Consider the following 14,924-nt stretch of genomic DNA (forward strand, 5'->3'; position numbering starts at 1 on the left):
GACCTGCACAGGATCCAGTCAATCACCCTCCCAGCGTGGGCGAGGAGTTCTCCAAGACCCACCCCTTACTGGGGAGCAGCTTCTGGAGAAAGAGCTCATCTTTGGGTGTGTGTGCTGCTGTTTTCCCATGCTGCAATGGGTGGTCCCACACGCATGCACACGTGGGCAGCACTAATTAGGTCCGGTGCATTATCAAAACAGAAAAGGGAAAGAAAGACTGGGAGGGGGGATGTGCTGGAGAGAGGGATAAAGAGAGAGTCAGGGAAGAGAAATGAGGAGTGTGTGTGTGTGCGAATTCTCAAATAATAAAAACGCTGGGGAGAAAAAAAACAGCGTTTCAGGCTCATGTTGTTAAATGTGAAAAGTCTGAATGGCAGACATAATAATGGCTAGGACGATCGTTTAAAATGTGAACAAACCAGGATGGTAGCACACATCTGACATCCCAGCACTTAAGATGCTGAGGCAGGAGGATTACCACAAGTTCCAGACCAACCTAAGATGATGAATGAGATCACGTCCCAACAAAAAGCTACTTACCATATGCCAGGCAGGTGGGGGGCGGGCACTGCGGTTTTGGAGAGGAACTCTGGATTGGGGATTGGCATATGTCTGAACCCAGGTCTATTTTTGGAGGCCATGTGAGTCTTGTTTTTGTTTGGGTTTATTTGCTTTGTTTTTGGCTTGATTTGATTAAGACAGAACTTTATTATGTACCCCAGGATGGCCTGGAACTCACTATATAGTTCAGGCTGACCTTAAACTCACAGGAATCCTCCTGCCTCACCTTCTCAAGGGCTAGAGACCACGCTTTTGTCTTGTCACCCAGAATTGGAGGACAGAGAGCCAGGCCAGTAGCAGCCAAAGGCCATCCTCTCCAGACCGAATGCACCAGAGCAAAGGCGCTCTTCATAGAACACGGTAAACTGATCCTAGCTGGCAAGGCTGCCACGGACACACCCTCCCCCTCCCCCTTCCTTCCATTAATGAATCACTGGCAGAGCACGCATGTCCCCGTGAAGAGCCAAGCCAGCCACTAGGGAGAGAGGCGCACAGGTGGGATACCCCGCCCCCAGGTCTGTGCTGGGTCACTCCTAGTTGCACGGACTTGAGGGAGTCATCCTGCCCCGGTGTGATGGGTATTGATGTCAGTGAGATGGTTCTGTGGCTAAGGGTGATTGCCACCAAACCTGACAAGCTGAGTTTGATTCCCACCCCCCCCCCAGGAGACTCACATGGTGGAAGGACGGAACTGACTCCCACAAGCTGTCCTCTGAGCTCCGCATAGACACCGCAGAGGCACGCAAAAGCACACACACACACATACTCGCGCAATAAATATTTATGATAAAAATGTTTTAAAGAAATTATAAACCACAGCCCTTTCACGAACCTGCTTTTGTGCACTATGAAAACCCACAGGTTAGATAACCAGGCATTGTTACCTGACCATAACTGCCACAAGAGCAGACAATTCCCTTGGAAGAACTTCCCAGCTACACTCTGAGACTCTACTTACTGGTAAGCCACAGGAAGAAAAAAAAAAAGCAGTAAGTACTCTCAACCCAAGAGAGTTACCCCCTACAGCCGGCTGGGAAGCAACTCAGGTCAATTCGAAATGACAGTGCCTGTCCGCAAAGTTCTCTCACCATTAAGTTAAACGTTCGCCATCAGCAGCGTTAACGTCAACCTTCCTAGTGAGGGCTCCCTAAGGCTTGCACACAGTTTTCTTTTAAATTCTTTAATCAGGTGGTGAGATTAGAGCGCAGCCCCTACTCTTTGCACCCACGATCTCACCAATATGCTTAGCGACCGGGATATTTCCCCTCTTTCCTGGTAAAGGAACTTGACAGAGGCCACGAAGCAAACTTTAACGAAGAAAGAGACGTTTTTCTATTTTTGAACGGAATCTGAACTAGATTGTGGCCAGCATATGACACCGACTTCCGAGGAACAGGGTTTTACTTCTCACCGCGCGTTAGTTCTGGCAGGGCTCCGAGGGTTATTTTTAGCAATCTTAAATTGCCCTTTTTCTTATTCTACTATCCCGTTTTTTTTTTCTTTCTTTTCAAGGAAGAACAGAGAGGGAGGGAGAGGGCGAGGGGAAGGGAAGGGAGAGAGAGAGAGACAGAGACAGAGACAGAGAGAGACAGAGAGAGAGAGAGAGAGAGAGAGAGAGAGAGAGAGAGAGAGAGAGAGAGAGAGAGAGAGAGAGAGAAGGCTTAAAAAGAAGTGAGGACTTTGACTTGGGGCTCTTAAATAACCCAGACCATTCCCCATACTGCCCCGAACGCTAAGAGCGCGCACGTCCCCAGGAGGGCATGATCCACTTTGGGGGACTCTGTCAGCCAGTACCGGAACCCCACAAGTTCTTCGCATGCTCAGACCAGCCAGCCAGACAAAGACCGCAAGTGCCCCGGCGGACGGTTCTAGACAGGCGGGACCGAGTCTCCTTCAGTTGGGCCCACTTTCAAAGCAGGGAGTCTCATTCGCCGAGGATGGAGTCCCAGGGCGCCCCCGGCGAGATCCGGGTCCCTCCGCATCGCCCCCGCCCTGCGCCCAGCGCGGATCCTGCGAGCCCCTCCCGGGTCCCCCGCGCCGCAGGCCCGCGTCCCGCGCCTCCAGATTCCAGTGCACCCAGGGACCGCCACTCCGTTCCGAGTGGACCCCGAAACCCCCGGTCCGCGCTCCCAGACGAACCCTAATACCCACCCGGGTCCCGCCGCGGGGGCTGGACTCGCGCCGGCTCCAGGAGCCACCACCACCGCCGCCGCCACGGCCACCACCGCCGCTAGCGAGGCGCGGCGGGGAGGGGATGTGGAGAGGCCCGGCCTTCGCTCCGCCTCCGTTCCGCCCCGGGACCCGCCCAGACCCGCGCAGCCCGGAACGTCGCGCCCAGTCTCCATCCCCGGGGAGTCCCCGCGCGCCGGACGGCCCGACTCGGGGTTCCCTGCTGGCTGCATCTGCTGGTCACGCTGCGTGCCGGGTACCCAAGACGCTACCCTGGATGGGAGCTCTGCGCCCTCGGTCCTAGAGGCAGGACCTTCCAGTGCCCGGGTATGCGCTCATCCCCCTGCGTTCCTATTTCTCTAATTTGGGGTAAGAAGGAACGATGCCCACCATAGGACACTGGGCCTCCCTCCTCTGCCAACGACAACTCGAAAGGACCCCGTGGTCAAGGCTGGAGGTGGAAGAGCCAGAGCCAGGGGAGTTTTCCGGACCCAGCATCCCCCACCCTGCATGCCACCCTCGGAGCCCCCGACCATCCTCGGGTTCGAAGGTGCTCAGTTGAATGCACTTTAGCGCTGTCGTCACTCTACAAAACCCAGGTCCGGTCACGAAAGGCTCGGACACACGGCGAGGGACAAAACACACATTCGTGCTTTACTGCGTATGCATGGTGTTTCTGTGAGAACTGCGGGACGCAGCCAGGCCCCGCCTCCTGCCGTCTTTGAGCGCGTGGTCCCGACTTCGCCGGATGTTGATGGCGTCGCCTAGCAACGAGAGATGGCGGAGCCGGAGGATCAGGCTGACGGGTAAGCCTGGCCAAAGGAATAATGGACCCACCAGACGTTTTCCCCCGGCTTTCTGCACGCAGGTGCCCCCACCCCACGCGCCTTCCCCTTCATTTCTGTACCCCTTCCCATTCTCCTCCCTACTTTCTGGACCTTTCCGGGCCTCTTCGACCCCACCCTTCGCCCATGTCCCTTCTCCCTTTCACCTCCTGTCCTTTGTCCTTCCCTACTCCCCCACCCCCTCCCATTCCCTACTCCTTGCCTCTGTTTCTCCTGGACTACAGATTTGCGCACGCACTTCGGTAACCATGGCAACCACCGTGCTTGGTAAACCGGGCTACAAAGCAGGGCATGGAGAAGAGGCTGTCCAGTATTGCAGGAGTTGGGAGCAGAGGGGAGGAGCACTAGCTCAGATAGGGATTGGGTCAGTCCAAGAATGGATCAACCTGTCGTGGGCTTGGGGGATCACCAGCCCTGAGTGCACCCCAAAATGTTGCTACGGGTTCCCTTTTGGGTGCAAAACAGAAGCCAGTTTAAGTAGTTCTATTTGCTTGGACACTCCTGGGTTTTTTCATATTTCGTAAGTCTCTGTGTACTCCCATGGAATCACATCCAGATTATATCACATGATAAAGCTAAATATGAAACAATAGGTATAGAATGAGTTCCACTTTGGGGAGTAGTTTAAATGCAGAGATTCTGAGCAAAGGCAAGGGCATCATAATTGCCTGTCACAGTGGCTGCCATGGGCAGCACAGGGGGAAACGGCGAGTGTTTTCATTGTCTGTGAAACATATGCCAATGTTAGTTAGACTTTTTAAAAAGTTAGCTTAGTCTGTGTCTTAAACATTGCACTGGCATATTTGTGGAAGGGTGTGTGTATGAGAGTGTGTGTTTGAGTGTGAGTGTGTATGAGTGTGTGTGCTTGTGTGTGAGTGTGTGTGCATGCATGTGTGAGAGAGTGTGTGCTTGTGTGTGAGTGTGTGTGTGCATGAGTGTGTGCTTGTGTATGAGTATGTGTGTGCCATGCATGTGTGTGCGCGTGCACAAGCTGGAGGAGGGTGTTGGATGTTGTCCTGTGTTGCTCTCTGCCATATTCAATTGAAGCAGGGCCTCTTGCTGAACCTGGGGCCAGCCTAGTGGCCAGCAAGCCACAGTGATGCTCCTGTCTCATATCCTCAAGCAACTATGCCTGGTTTTATGGGAGCACTTGGGGTCCAGACTGCAGTCCCTAATTAAGTTTTTGAAAAGCCAAAATATTTTGCATGCAAACCATGGCAGTGTCGAGAAGCTGAGTCAGAGTCGGGCATGTTATCCTCACCCTGCCTTGGCCCAAAATAGCCCCCACAAGCTGTCTCTCTCTTTTTTTTTTTTTTTTTTTACGAGACAGGGTTTCTCTGTATTGTTTTGGAGGCTGTCTGTCCAGCCCAGCCTCAAACTCACAGAGATCCACCTGCCTCTGCCTCCCGAATGCTGGGATTAAAGGCGTGCACCACCAAGGCCCGGCCACAAGCTGTCTCTTTAATGTTACAATGACTGCTTTACATCAGTTAACACCAATGAGCAGCAGGCATGCAGCTTACAGGATAGGCCTTGAGCTAGTGTCTGTTTCTAAAAGCAGGTCACGCCTAGACGGTGAGCAAGCTTCTGCCGAAGAGGAAGAGGAGCAGCAGCATGCTGAAGGCCATGAGGTAACTTCCATCTGGAGGGTTCATCTGGGCTGCTGTTCTCTGGGAGAAAAATAGACATATTTTGTAAATAGACAGGATGGCCAGGGTCCATGATCGCTTGCTCTGACAAACTCAGTTCAGGTGCAGAGAAACTTCTTCTCCCCCGACCCCCACCCCCGCCACCATGTCCTTGTTGTCCAACACTCTGACCAAAAGCAACTCAGAGGAGAAAGGGATCTATTTGGCGCACACTTACGGGTCATGGCTCATTATTGAGCCGAGTCAGGCCTGCTTGCTATTCCTTGTTCCACATAGTGTTCCCTCCAACCGGAGAGCTCACTCACAGCCAGCAAAGCATAGCAAGAGCCATGGGGGAGCACTGCTTGTTGGCTTGTTGGTTCAGGTAGCTTTCTGTGTAACCCGGAACCGCTTACCCTGGGGGACGGCGCTGCCTGCTGTGGGCTGGGTCCCTTCACATCGATTAATAATCAAGACAGTCTTGCAGACAGGCCAGTCTGACACGGTCATTCCCTCAGCTGAGTCTCCCTTCTCAGATGACCCTAGGCTGTGTCAAGTTGACAAAAAAAAATAAATAACCAGGACACACCTCATTCCAGAGTGTTAGCTATCAACAATGGCTTCTCCGACCTTTAGACTTCCCTGCGTTGTCTATAGAGTTCCTGCTTGTAACCGCAGGACTGTAGAAACCAGAGTGGTGCCGGGCAGTGGTGGCACACGCCTTTAATCCCAGCACTCGGGAGGCAGAGGCAGCCGGATCTCTGTGAGTTCGAGGCTGGGCTGGACCAACAGCCTCCAAAACAATACAGAGAAACCCTGTCTCATAAAACAAAAACAAAAATAAAAAAAGAAAGAAACTAGAGTGGTTACACGTTACAGCACAAAACACAATCTCCTGGGCATGGAGCGGGGGGGATGGAGATGTGTCCCTCCTATCACCCTAACATGTCTGTCACTATTACATTTTCTTGCCACCCTGGGGCAGGTGTCACCACCAATGGAAAACCATGGCCAAGAAACTGATGAGGGTGGAGATGCCACCAAGGGTCCTGAAGAGGACATTCGAGCAGAAAGTGAAGGCAGACTTGAAGGAGAGATGGCGGATGATGAAAAAGGAATGGCCATCCCTGAAGGAGAAGAGGTGGAACCCGATGGAGAGGCTCCCCAAGAAACAGAGGTGGAACCCGATGGAGAGGCTCCCCAAGAAACAGAGGTTGAATCCATTGGAGAGGCTCCCCAAGAAACAGAAGAGAGAGCCACTGGAGAGGCCACACCACAGCTAGGCATCGAACACAGTGAAGAGACTATATCAGAAATGGACTTGGACGCCATTGGAGAGGGCATCCTGGAAATCCGCCTGGGATCCATCAAAGACGCCGACGCCATGCCAGAGAGAGGAGAGGCCAGCCCTCAAGGGGAAGGGGAACCCGCTGGAGAAGATGTCCCAGGTGAGGAACCTTACCTTAATGGGAAAGAAGCGTCCGAGGCGTTCACCTTCTCTGAGAAGGACAACTTCTCGGAAAGGGTCAGCTCCCCGGAGCTCGCCTACTCGGACATCAGCCCCTGGGAGATGATTTCAGATGAAGTCAGCGCCTCCTACCTGTATGAAACAACCAGGCCGGACTCTGCTGACTTATCCCAGCAAGACTTGGACATGTACGAGCCGGTGGAAAACAGAGAAGACAGCCAGGTGAGTGTCCTTGTTTGTACCGAGCCCCCTACTCCGCTGCTACAATGATAGACAGAAGCCACTGGGGCGGGAAAGGGTTTATTTGGCTTACACACCCTGATCCTAGTCCACCCTGAAGGGGAGTCAGGGCGGGAGCCCAAGACTTGAACCCTGGAGGAGACACCTAAAGCAGAGGCCAAGGAGCTTCTAGCTCGCTCCTCTTGGCTTGGCTCGAGTTGCTTTCTTACAAAATCTGGGATCACCTGCCCACAGGTAGTGTGGTGGTAGTGCGGTTCTCTGAGCCCTCCCACATCAATTGCTGATTAAGAAAATGCCCCACAAACTTGGCTGTAGGCCAGCCTGATGGAAGCGTTTTCCCAAGTGGACCCAAAGCCTTCGAGCACACCCCATTAGGAATTTCTCAGCAAATGTAGACCAGCGTGGAGAGGGCCTGAACCTCACATCCAAGTTGCCAAATGCCAGGCCAGGTACGTTCCGTAGCCACCACCCATGCACGGGCATGCAACCAGGTCTCTGTAGTCTTCCAGAGCAGGGTGGCCCAAAAGAGAAATTAAATTTCCCATTTGTCAAAATTCAAATGAGTTGGGCACTCACCCCAGCACCCAGAGGGAATGCTGAGGCAGGAGGATCCTGAGTTCCCAGCCAGCCTGGCTCTTAAAGAGACCTCATCTCAAACAAAGAAACAAGCCCATCGGATCCATTTACATTTAAATAGTCATCTATTGCTAGTGGCTAAATTGAGGTCAGCACCAAAATTTAAAGCAATTACAAATTTACAGAGGGGGAAAAGAATGAAGTACAAAAAATTTTTTTGAGTTTCTTAGGTGCCAGAGGTAAGTTTCAAATCTGATGTGCCGCCTCCAAATGCTTTCACGTGTGTTTCTCACAAGGCATCCTGTGGCCTTTTCCTGGGGAGTCCCCGACAAATGTCCCCTGGCCCCAGACAGTGAACCAGCAACAGGCTGAAGTAATGATTCCACCAAAGTCCAGGTTGGAGAACCAATGAGTTTACTGGGGTCCCTCAGAGGAGCATGGGTGACTCAAAAGCAGCTACATCCCCAGAAGCCCAGTTCAGCAACCCTGGTTCTCCCTGCAGGACTTGTAGGCAGGGCACCCCTCCCAGAGTCTCTTCTCCACAACTATGGCTAATAGTACCATCACCACCATCACCACCATCACCACCATCACCATCATCATTATTATTTTACCGGCTGCTACTTTTTTTTTTTCACTTGTGAGTCTCAGAGAGCCTGCCTACAGGAGGGTATATGTTTCAATTCTGAGGAAACCAGCCCACAGCAGAGAGTTCCGGGGATGGCTGAGCCCTTAAAGCCTGAACTAGGGCTGGGATGTTCAGGGCTCCCCTAGCAGGGTGGGAGGGCCTAGGTCGGGGCCCCAGCACCACAGTGGGAAAATCTGGCCGTTCTCTCTCCTTCGTTTCCCGGAAGTTCTCAGGTCTCATCTTGCAGCTTACCAGATGTCTAAGGACAACTTGCCGGGCCGGGCGGTTGCTCTTTAGTCTCTCTCTCCCCTGGCCACTAGTGGAGTAGGAGTTCCGGCACTCCCTCCAAGGATGCTAGGGTTTGAGTCCCTGGGCAGAGCCACCCAGGTGATTGTGTCCTCGGATTGCTCCCGAGAGCCATGGAAGAGGGAGGAGAGTGGCTTGATTGGCATTGGTTAGAGAAGAAGAAGTGCCGGCCTCCCTCACTGCAAAGCGCTGAGTAACGTTTTTACGGGAAGATGTTCTCATTGCTCAGAGTATAAAAGTGGGATATTTGGAATCCAGAGGGAAAAAAAATCACAGCGCGATTATTATTATTTATCTAGAGTGTCTCATTTTCTGCCCAGCAGTGTGCATCACTGATGTGGCTTGTCCCTGAGAAACTCCTCAGTTTTGTTTTTTCCGGAGACAGGGTCCCTCTATGTCGCCCTGGCTGTATTGGAACTCAACAAGCTGGTGCTTTGTTTGTTTCTTTGTGTGTTTGTTTGTTTGAAAGTCTCTACTTCGCGTGTGTGTGTGTGTGTGTGTGTGTGTGGCGTGTGTGCACAGGCACGGGGCAGCCGACGGTTGATGCCAGTCAACCGTGTTCCATTATAATTCTCCATCTGTTGAGTTATTTACTTTGTGAGACCGGTTCTCACTGTGTGGTCCTGGCTGCCCTCAAACTCATCCACCTTAATATTATTATTTTTTAAATCTGTTTTGAATTTTAAACATTTTGAATCTATAAAAATTCTATTTTAAAATTCTGTTTATCCATCTTAATGTGCATGGGCGTTTGACCCCGTAGGTTATGTCTGTGTACAGGAGTGATCGTTGGCCCTGAGGCCTCACTGTCCCCCAGGTCCCTCTATACCCGGGCACAGACATGTGGAGTTGTACAATTTTCAGCTGTGTTTACGGGCACACACACACACACACACACACACACACACACACACACACACGCACGCACGCACGCACACATCAGTGTCAACACTTACAGGAGCCTCAATGCTGAGAGGCCTGGTCCTGTCCTCTGACTGGAGTTAGTAGTGTGGCCCTGCCTCCTGCAGACTACACCCCCTCTGAACTCTATCATCCCCACCCACAGCAGCCTCTCTCCCGCCCAGCTCCTCCCACCTGGTGTGAATTGCTCTGGATGCAAAGAGGGCCAGGAGAGGAGAGGGAGGGGGCGTTTTTCACTGCATCCGCAGTCCAATGATGCTATGCCTGTGTCGTGGGAATCCCGACAGCCGCCTTGTGGGCTGGGAGCCCCTGTTGACTCCACGGTGCGGATGAAGAAACTGGAAGGTGGGGGCTGGAGAGACGGCTCAGTGGTTAGAGCACTGGCCGCTCTCACAGGGGCAGGGGACCCAGGTGCAATTCCCAACACGCCCGCACGTGGTGGCTCACCAGTTCCAAGAGGATCTGATGCCCTCTTCTGGCCGTAATGGGCACTGCACACGTGTATGCATGAAAAACGCATACACTTACCCAAACGGATATTTTAAAAATCATTATTAAAACAAGAAAAGAAACTGAGAGAGAAAGTGGCTTCCTTACCCAGGGCCTCACCACTGTCATGACATTTGGTTGCTTCTGCTCTGAAACCGCCGTCCTGAGCCATGACGCCACGGGCCTGCCTCCTCCCCCAACCCCATGAAAGCCAAGAGTTCCTAAGTCTGGGGGGTAGCCGGGTTCCGTGCTCGATGAACCCTCGCCGCGCTTTCTGATCCAGCCCACTCTTACAGACTGCACTGCAGTTCCTTGGTAGGGCGCCTGTCAGGCTACTCTGTGAGGACCTGGGTTCAGACGCCAGCATGACAGATCAACGACAGAAAACAAAATCTTCCCCCACACACATTCTGTGACTTTGGTGAGGAGGGCAGCAGCTGAGCAATGTCCTCACCTTTGTGTGGGTGACGGACAAGGCACTCGTTCTGTTTATCCGGTTTCCACCCTCAGGTCCGGTTTCCAGAAAATTTACTGAGATAAAGGTTTCCAGGACCATCAACAAGAAGGCAAATATATACATCCTAGGAGAGTCCTGCTTCCCTCTGCCTTCCGGCCCTCGGCCCCTAGGAATACAGGGTAGTGGGGGAGAACTGTTGGGGATCAGTGTACGCAGAGACTTTCACTAGGAGCCCTTCCTGGGGCCCGCGGCCATAGATGGCAGACGTACTTTGTTCCCCGTGAACAGGATAGTGAAGCCCTGCCTCACTAGTTTCTGGGCCAGCGTTTACCCCAGCAGCCTCAGTAAGGACGACCCATCTCAGTTAACTGTGGCAGTCCCTTCAGAAGCTAAAAACAGAGCCCCGGGGGTGAAAGCACTCAGGAGGTTGAGGCACGAGGGTTGTACGTACCCAGAGTAGCCCAGGCTACGTAGGAGACTTTGTCTCAAGGGGGGTTTGGGGGGAGCCAGATGTCTGGAGGTGTTCAGATGGAAGAGAAGATTGGATCCCCTGTGAGGTGTGCTCAGGACATGCTTCCCAGCCTCTGGCATCTGGGCAGCGGAGCAGAGCATCTTGTCCAGGTCCATGGCGAGCCCCGCTCAGGAGGGGACACGATGAAACGGTCTCCGTACCACGGCCGCCCTCACTGACTGGTTTCTGCCCCTCTTGTCTGTAGCTGAGAGCCCCAGAGGGCGCTTCTCGGAGAGTCTTTCCTATGGGGGCGCGACATCGCTTCAGGCTGAGCATCATGGGCAGTCTGGCGTCCTCGGACATTAATGACTTCCTCCCGGACACAGAAGGAATTCCTGGGCCAGAATCAGGTACGATGCGATGCGATGCCTCTGCCGGGGTTGTCCCGGCAACGGGGGCTCAGCCAGTCCACCTTCCCCTCTGCGTAGGTGAGGCCACTGGGGCCACGCCCGCCCGCCCGTCACCTCACCTCCCTGAAGCCAGGCGGCTAATGACAAGCCTGTGTTGAGGAGACTTGGGTGGCTTTGTGGGGCACTTACTTTGCCTCCCCAGCCTTTCGACCCCAGTGAAGTAGCAACCGTTCTCCGTTGTGCAGATAAGGACTCTTAAAGAGGCCCCAGCACCCAGAGCCCTGACCCCCTACCCCCACCACCACCACCCTGCCTGCCTCCAGCTGCCTCCTGGCCTCTGGAAGTGGAACCCTGGGGTAACTCTCCTGACATATACCCCCCCTGAGTGTGAAGGACACACCGGTGTCCTTGTCTGTGGTTCCGCTCACAAAGCCACGCATGATCCAGGAGTGACATGCAAACAGGGCAGTTCCTAGCCTAGTTTAAAAAAAAATACGGGCCAGGAGCCAAGGATGCAGCTCAGTGGTGGTACTTGCTTGTCACACACGCACATGCACACACACGCGCACACGCGCACACGCGCACACGTACGCATGCACGCAAGGAGGGCCCTGGTCCGCAAAAATGGACGTGGTGCTTCACACGGTAGTCCCAGCCATGTGCAAGCTGAACCTGGAGGAGTCAATGAAACCTCTGAGCCCCGGGTGAAACCCAGGCAACAGGTGAGCCAGGAGTGCACGGCTGCAGGGGAGGCAAGACGGGTGGACGCCGCAAACCCGCACCGCTGCCGTCACCGTCATCCAGAGGGTTAGCCCGCCTGTGGGATGTCTGCATGAAGGGGCCAGGCCCTGGAGAACTCTCTCTCTCTCTCTCTCTCTCTCTCTCTCTCTCTCTCTCTCTCTCTCTCTCTCTCTCTCTCTCTCTCTCTCTCTCTCTCTCTCCTCCCTCTCTCCCCTCTCTCTCTCTCTCCTCCCTCTCTCCCTCTCTCTCTCTCCTCCCCCCTCTCTCTCTCCTCTCTCTCTCTCTCCTGTCTCTCTCTCTCTCCTCCCTCTCTCTCTCTCCTCTCTCTCTCCTGTCTCTCTCTCTCTCCTCCCTCTCTCCCCCCTCTCTCTCTCCTCCCTCTCTCTCTCTCTCCTCCCTCTCTCTCTCTCCTCTCTCTCCTCTCTCTCTCTCTCTCTCTCTCTCTCTCACACACACACACACACACACACACACACACACACACACACACACACACACCAGGGCTGCAATTCCTGATGGTACAGAATGACCATTTCTACCAGGCCTGTGGTTAGTTTTCCTAAGTGATACAGTTGTCTGCCAACTGGCCCTGGAAAAGCCCCTTCCTCCCCTCCCATGGGGCACCCAGAACCCAGAAGATTCAGTTTGCTGGACCAACCCCTCCTCCGAAGGTCACACCACCTCATAGCTTTACCTGAACATTTTTTTTTTTTTGCAGGGCTGGTGGGTTTCAAGACAGGGTTTCTTCTCTGTAGCCTTGGCTGTCCTGGAACTCACTCTGTAGACCAGGCTGGGCTCGAACTCACAGAGATCCGCCTGCCTCTGCCTCCTGAGTGCTGGGGATTTACAGTCGTGCGCCACCACCAGGCTCTACCTGAATATTTTGCCGCTGTTGTTTTGCTTGAAACAGGGTGTTGGGGCTGGAGAGATGACGAAGCATTTAAGGGCACATATGACCCTTCCAGAGGACCCGAGTTCAATTCCCAGCACCAATGTCAGGCAGCTCGCAACCACCTGTAATTCAAGTTCCAGGGGGATCTGACTCCTCTGGTCTCTGTGGGCACCTATGTACATGTAGACCCATACACGTAATAAAAGGCAATCAATAAAAATCAAAACAGGTTGACACAGAGCCCAGTGTGGCCTCAGACTCCTTATGTGTCTAAGACCGGCCTTGGAATTTCTGATTCCCCGTCTCCAGGCCCCAAGTGCTAAGATTACAGGTGTGCACCACCACGCAGGCCTTGACTGTGTGTTTTATTCAGCCGTGATCCGTTGAGTACCTACTGTGTTCTGTTGAGTACCTACTGTGTTCCATTTACCGCCCTAAGCAGCAAGGCACATTAGATAAAAATCACTCTGCTCAACAGCTGGCATGACAGCTTCCGCCTTTAGTCCCCACAGTGCCTGGGAGGCAGAGGGTGAGTTCAGGGCCAGCCTGATCTATAGAGTGAGTTCCAGGACAGCCAAGGCACATAGGGAGACCCTGTGTCAAAATAAATAAATAATCACACCCATCAAAAGACAAAACATGGGTCTTCGTGACCTAGCTTATAATTCCATTTCCTTTTCGGTCTTTTTTAACTTTTTTTTTGTAACTTACGAGTGTAAGTGTGTCTGTGGGTATAGGTCTCATGAGTGCAGACTCATGGAGGCCAGAAGGCAGCACTGGATCCCTTGGAGCTGGAGTTGGAGACAGGCGTGGGTGCTGGGAACCAAGCCCTTCTCCTCTGGCAGAGCGAGCAGCGAAGCATGTTTAACCTCAGGGCCGTCTCCCCCCTGTTCTTAACGCCAAAGCCCCCACAGTAAGGCACCTCCCCCCTTTCCGCTCATCACGTGCGAGCCGCTGGCTCATCCACTGCTAGGGTGTGGGCCCCACGCTGCGGAGCGGGCTGGCGTCTTGAGTCCTCGATGGCTGGCGCCATGGTTAAGCCCGAGAACTCACCACTGGAAAGTTCTCCTTCCTAATTTCCAAAACATCCTGCGAGGACCGGGGGCAGGGCGGGGGGGGGGCAAGATGCTTACTTCCCCAGAATACAACGATCAAAGCCTCGGTGACACTTGCTGTCTCCCTCTGGACTCTCATTACAGGGCACCCCATTCCCGGCCCCCGGGAAGAAACCCAGATGGAGTTTATGGACCGCATCCAGCCCCTCAGCCCTGAGGAAGAGGCCCTGGTCGGAAGAGCGGCATCCGAAGGGAGTGACGAGGTGGACGATGAGGGCGCCCAGCTGGTGGTGCTGGACCCAGACCACGTAAGAAAAACGTCCTCGGGTTTCGCTCTTGCCCTGTGCCGGGAGAAGGCACGGGGGGACCCTTTCCTGCATCCAGCCAACTGCCCAGAGCTGCTTTGTTTACTGGCTGATGTAGTTCATTGTATGTTCCCGCGGTAAGCACCATGAGTATAAGCGTTTCAGGCGGATCGGGATGGAACAGGAGTGGGTCAGGTATTCTGGCACTTGGGAGTCACAGAATACTGAGTGTTGCACAGCCCAGGTGGAAAGGAATCCTGGAGCCCAGAAGCCAGTGACCACCACAGGTTGCAATAAGTGTAGTTGCTTACAGCCTTGCCTCAGGGAAAGGCTTCCCCAATGTATCCGCTCATCGGAAGGGGTTTATTGGAAGGAAGCAGCTGGACCAGCCAAGCTGAACATACACAGGGTTTATATAGGGATTCTTGGGGGCGGAGAAGTTTTTCCAGGGTAGGGATTGGTCCGATTTCAGTGCTGAGCTCAGATTGGCTAAAGCTCTGCTCCGGGATTGGTTGGTTTTCTGCACAGGATTAAGGTCAGATTTGGCTCTGGTTTCAGGGCCAAAGTGTGTTTCTTTCTCTGGTCCTTTTTAGCCTTTTGGCTCCAATTTTAGGGCCAGGGTGCATTTCTTTCACTGACTCAGATTCCAGGGACAAAGTGTGTTCCTTTGGCACTGGTTTCAGGGTCAGGTTGCATTTCTTTGGTTCTGGTTGCAGGGTCAAAGTGTGTTTCTTTGGCTCTTCTCAGGGTGTGTTTCTTTGACTGGCCCCTTTTCCCTACGA

At 53.5% G+C, this 14,924-nt stretch overlaps 3 protein-coding genes and 1 long non-coding RNA gene across 6 annotated transcripts in view; 2 read left to right on the top strand and 2 right to left on the bottom strand.

The window, feature by feature from the left end:
- Positions 1-2,807, bottom strand: part of Tbc1d16 (TBC1 domain family member 16) — an 85,462-nt gene extending 82,655 nt beyond the window's left edge. Inside the window, exon 1 of the mRNA XM_005069838.3 lies at positions 2,713-2,807. The gene's annotated coding sequence lies outside the window, so the exon portion shown is untranslated. The remainder of the gene's footprint in view (positions 1-2,712) is intronic.
- Positions 2,378-3,034, top strand: LOC106021120 (basic proline-rich protein-like). The gene has a single exon (XM_013113200.1). It carries the CDS (start codon positions 2,378-2,380, stop codon positions 3,032-3,034), a length of 657 nt encoding a protein of 218 aa, XP_012968654.1.
- Ccdc40 (coiled-coil domain containing 40) overlaps positions 2,902-14,924 on the top strand; it is a 42,819-nt gene continuing 30,796 nt past the window's right edge. Inside the window, exons 1-6 of one of the 3 annotated variants that reach the window (XM_040750142.1) lie at positions 2,903-3,057; positions 3,330-3,536; positions 5,134-5,206; positions 6,189-6,893; positions 11,005-11,149; positions 13,982-14,145. In XM_040750142.1, the coding sequence (XP_040606076.1) occupies positions 3,508-3,536; positions 5,134-5,206; positions 6,189-6,893; positions 11,005-11,149; positions 13,982-14,145 (1,116 nt within the window). In that variant the 5' untranslated portion in view covers positions 2,903-3,057; positions 3,330-3,507. Of the gene's footprint in view, positions 3,537-5,133; positions 5,207-6,188; positions 6,894-11,004; positions 11,150-13,981; positions 14,146-14,924 lie in introns of all 3 variants that reach the window. The other 2 variants (XM_021227033.2, XM_005070188.4) reach the window with 2 other exon arrangements.
- Positions 5,023-5,987, bottom strand: LOC121141586. The gene is made up of 2 exons (XR_005878560.1): positions 5,620-5,987; positions 5,023-5,245 (listed from the first exon to the last, which is right to left on the bottom strand). It is a non-coding gene; the product is annotated as an uncharacterized LOC121141586 (long non-coding RNA).

This window comes from Mesocricetus auratus, unplaced genomic scaffold (assembly GCF_017639785.1).
Source record: "Mesocricetus auratus isolate SY011 unplaced genomic scaffold, BCM_Maur_2.0 Super-Scaffold_100007, whole genome shotgun sequence".
Taxonomy (NCBI): domain Eukaryota; kingdom Metazoa; phylum Chordata; class Mammalia; order Rodentia; family Cricetidae; genus Mesocricetus; species Mesocricetus auratus.

Bases quoted from the DNA above. Each gene is read 5' to 3' on its own strand.
- LOC106021120 (XM_013113200.1), top strand. From the start codon at position 2,378: ATGCTCAGACCAGCCAGCCAGACAAAGACCGCAAGTGCCCCGGCGGAC.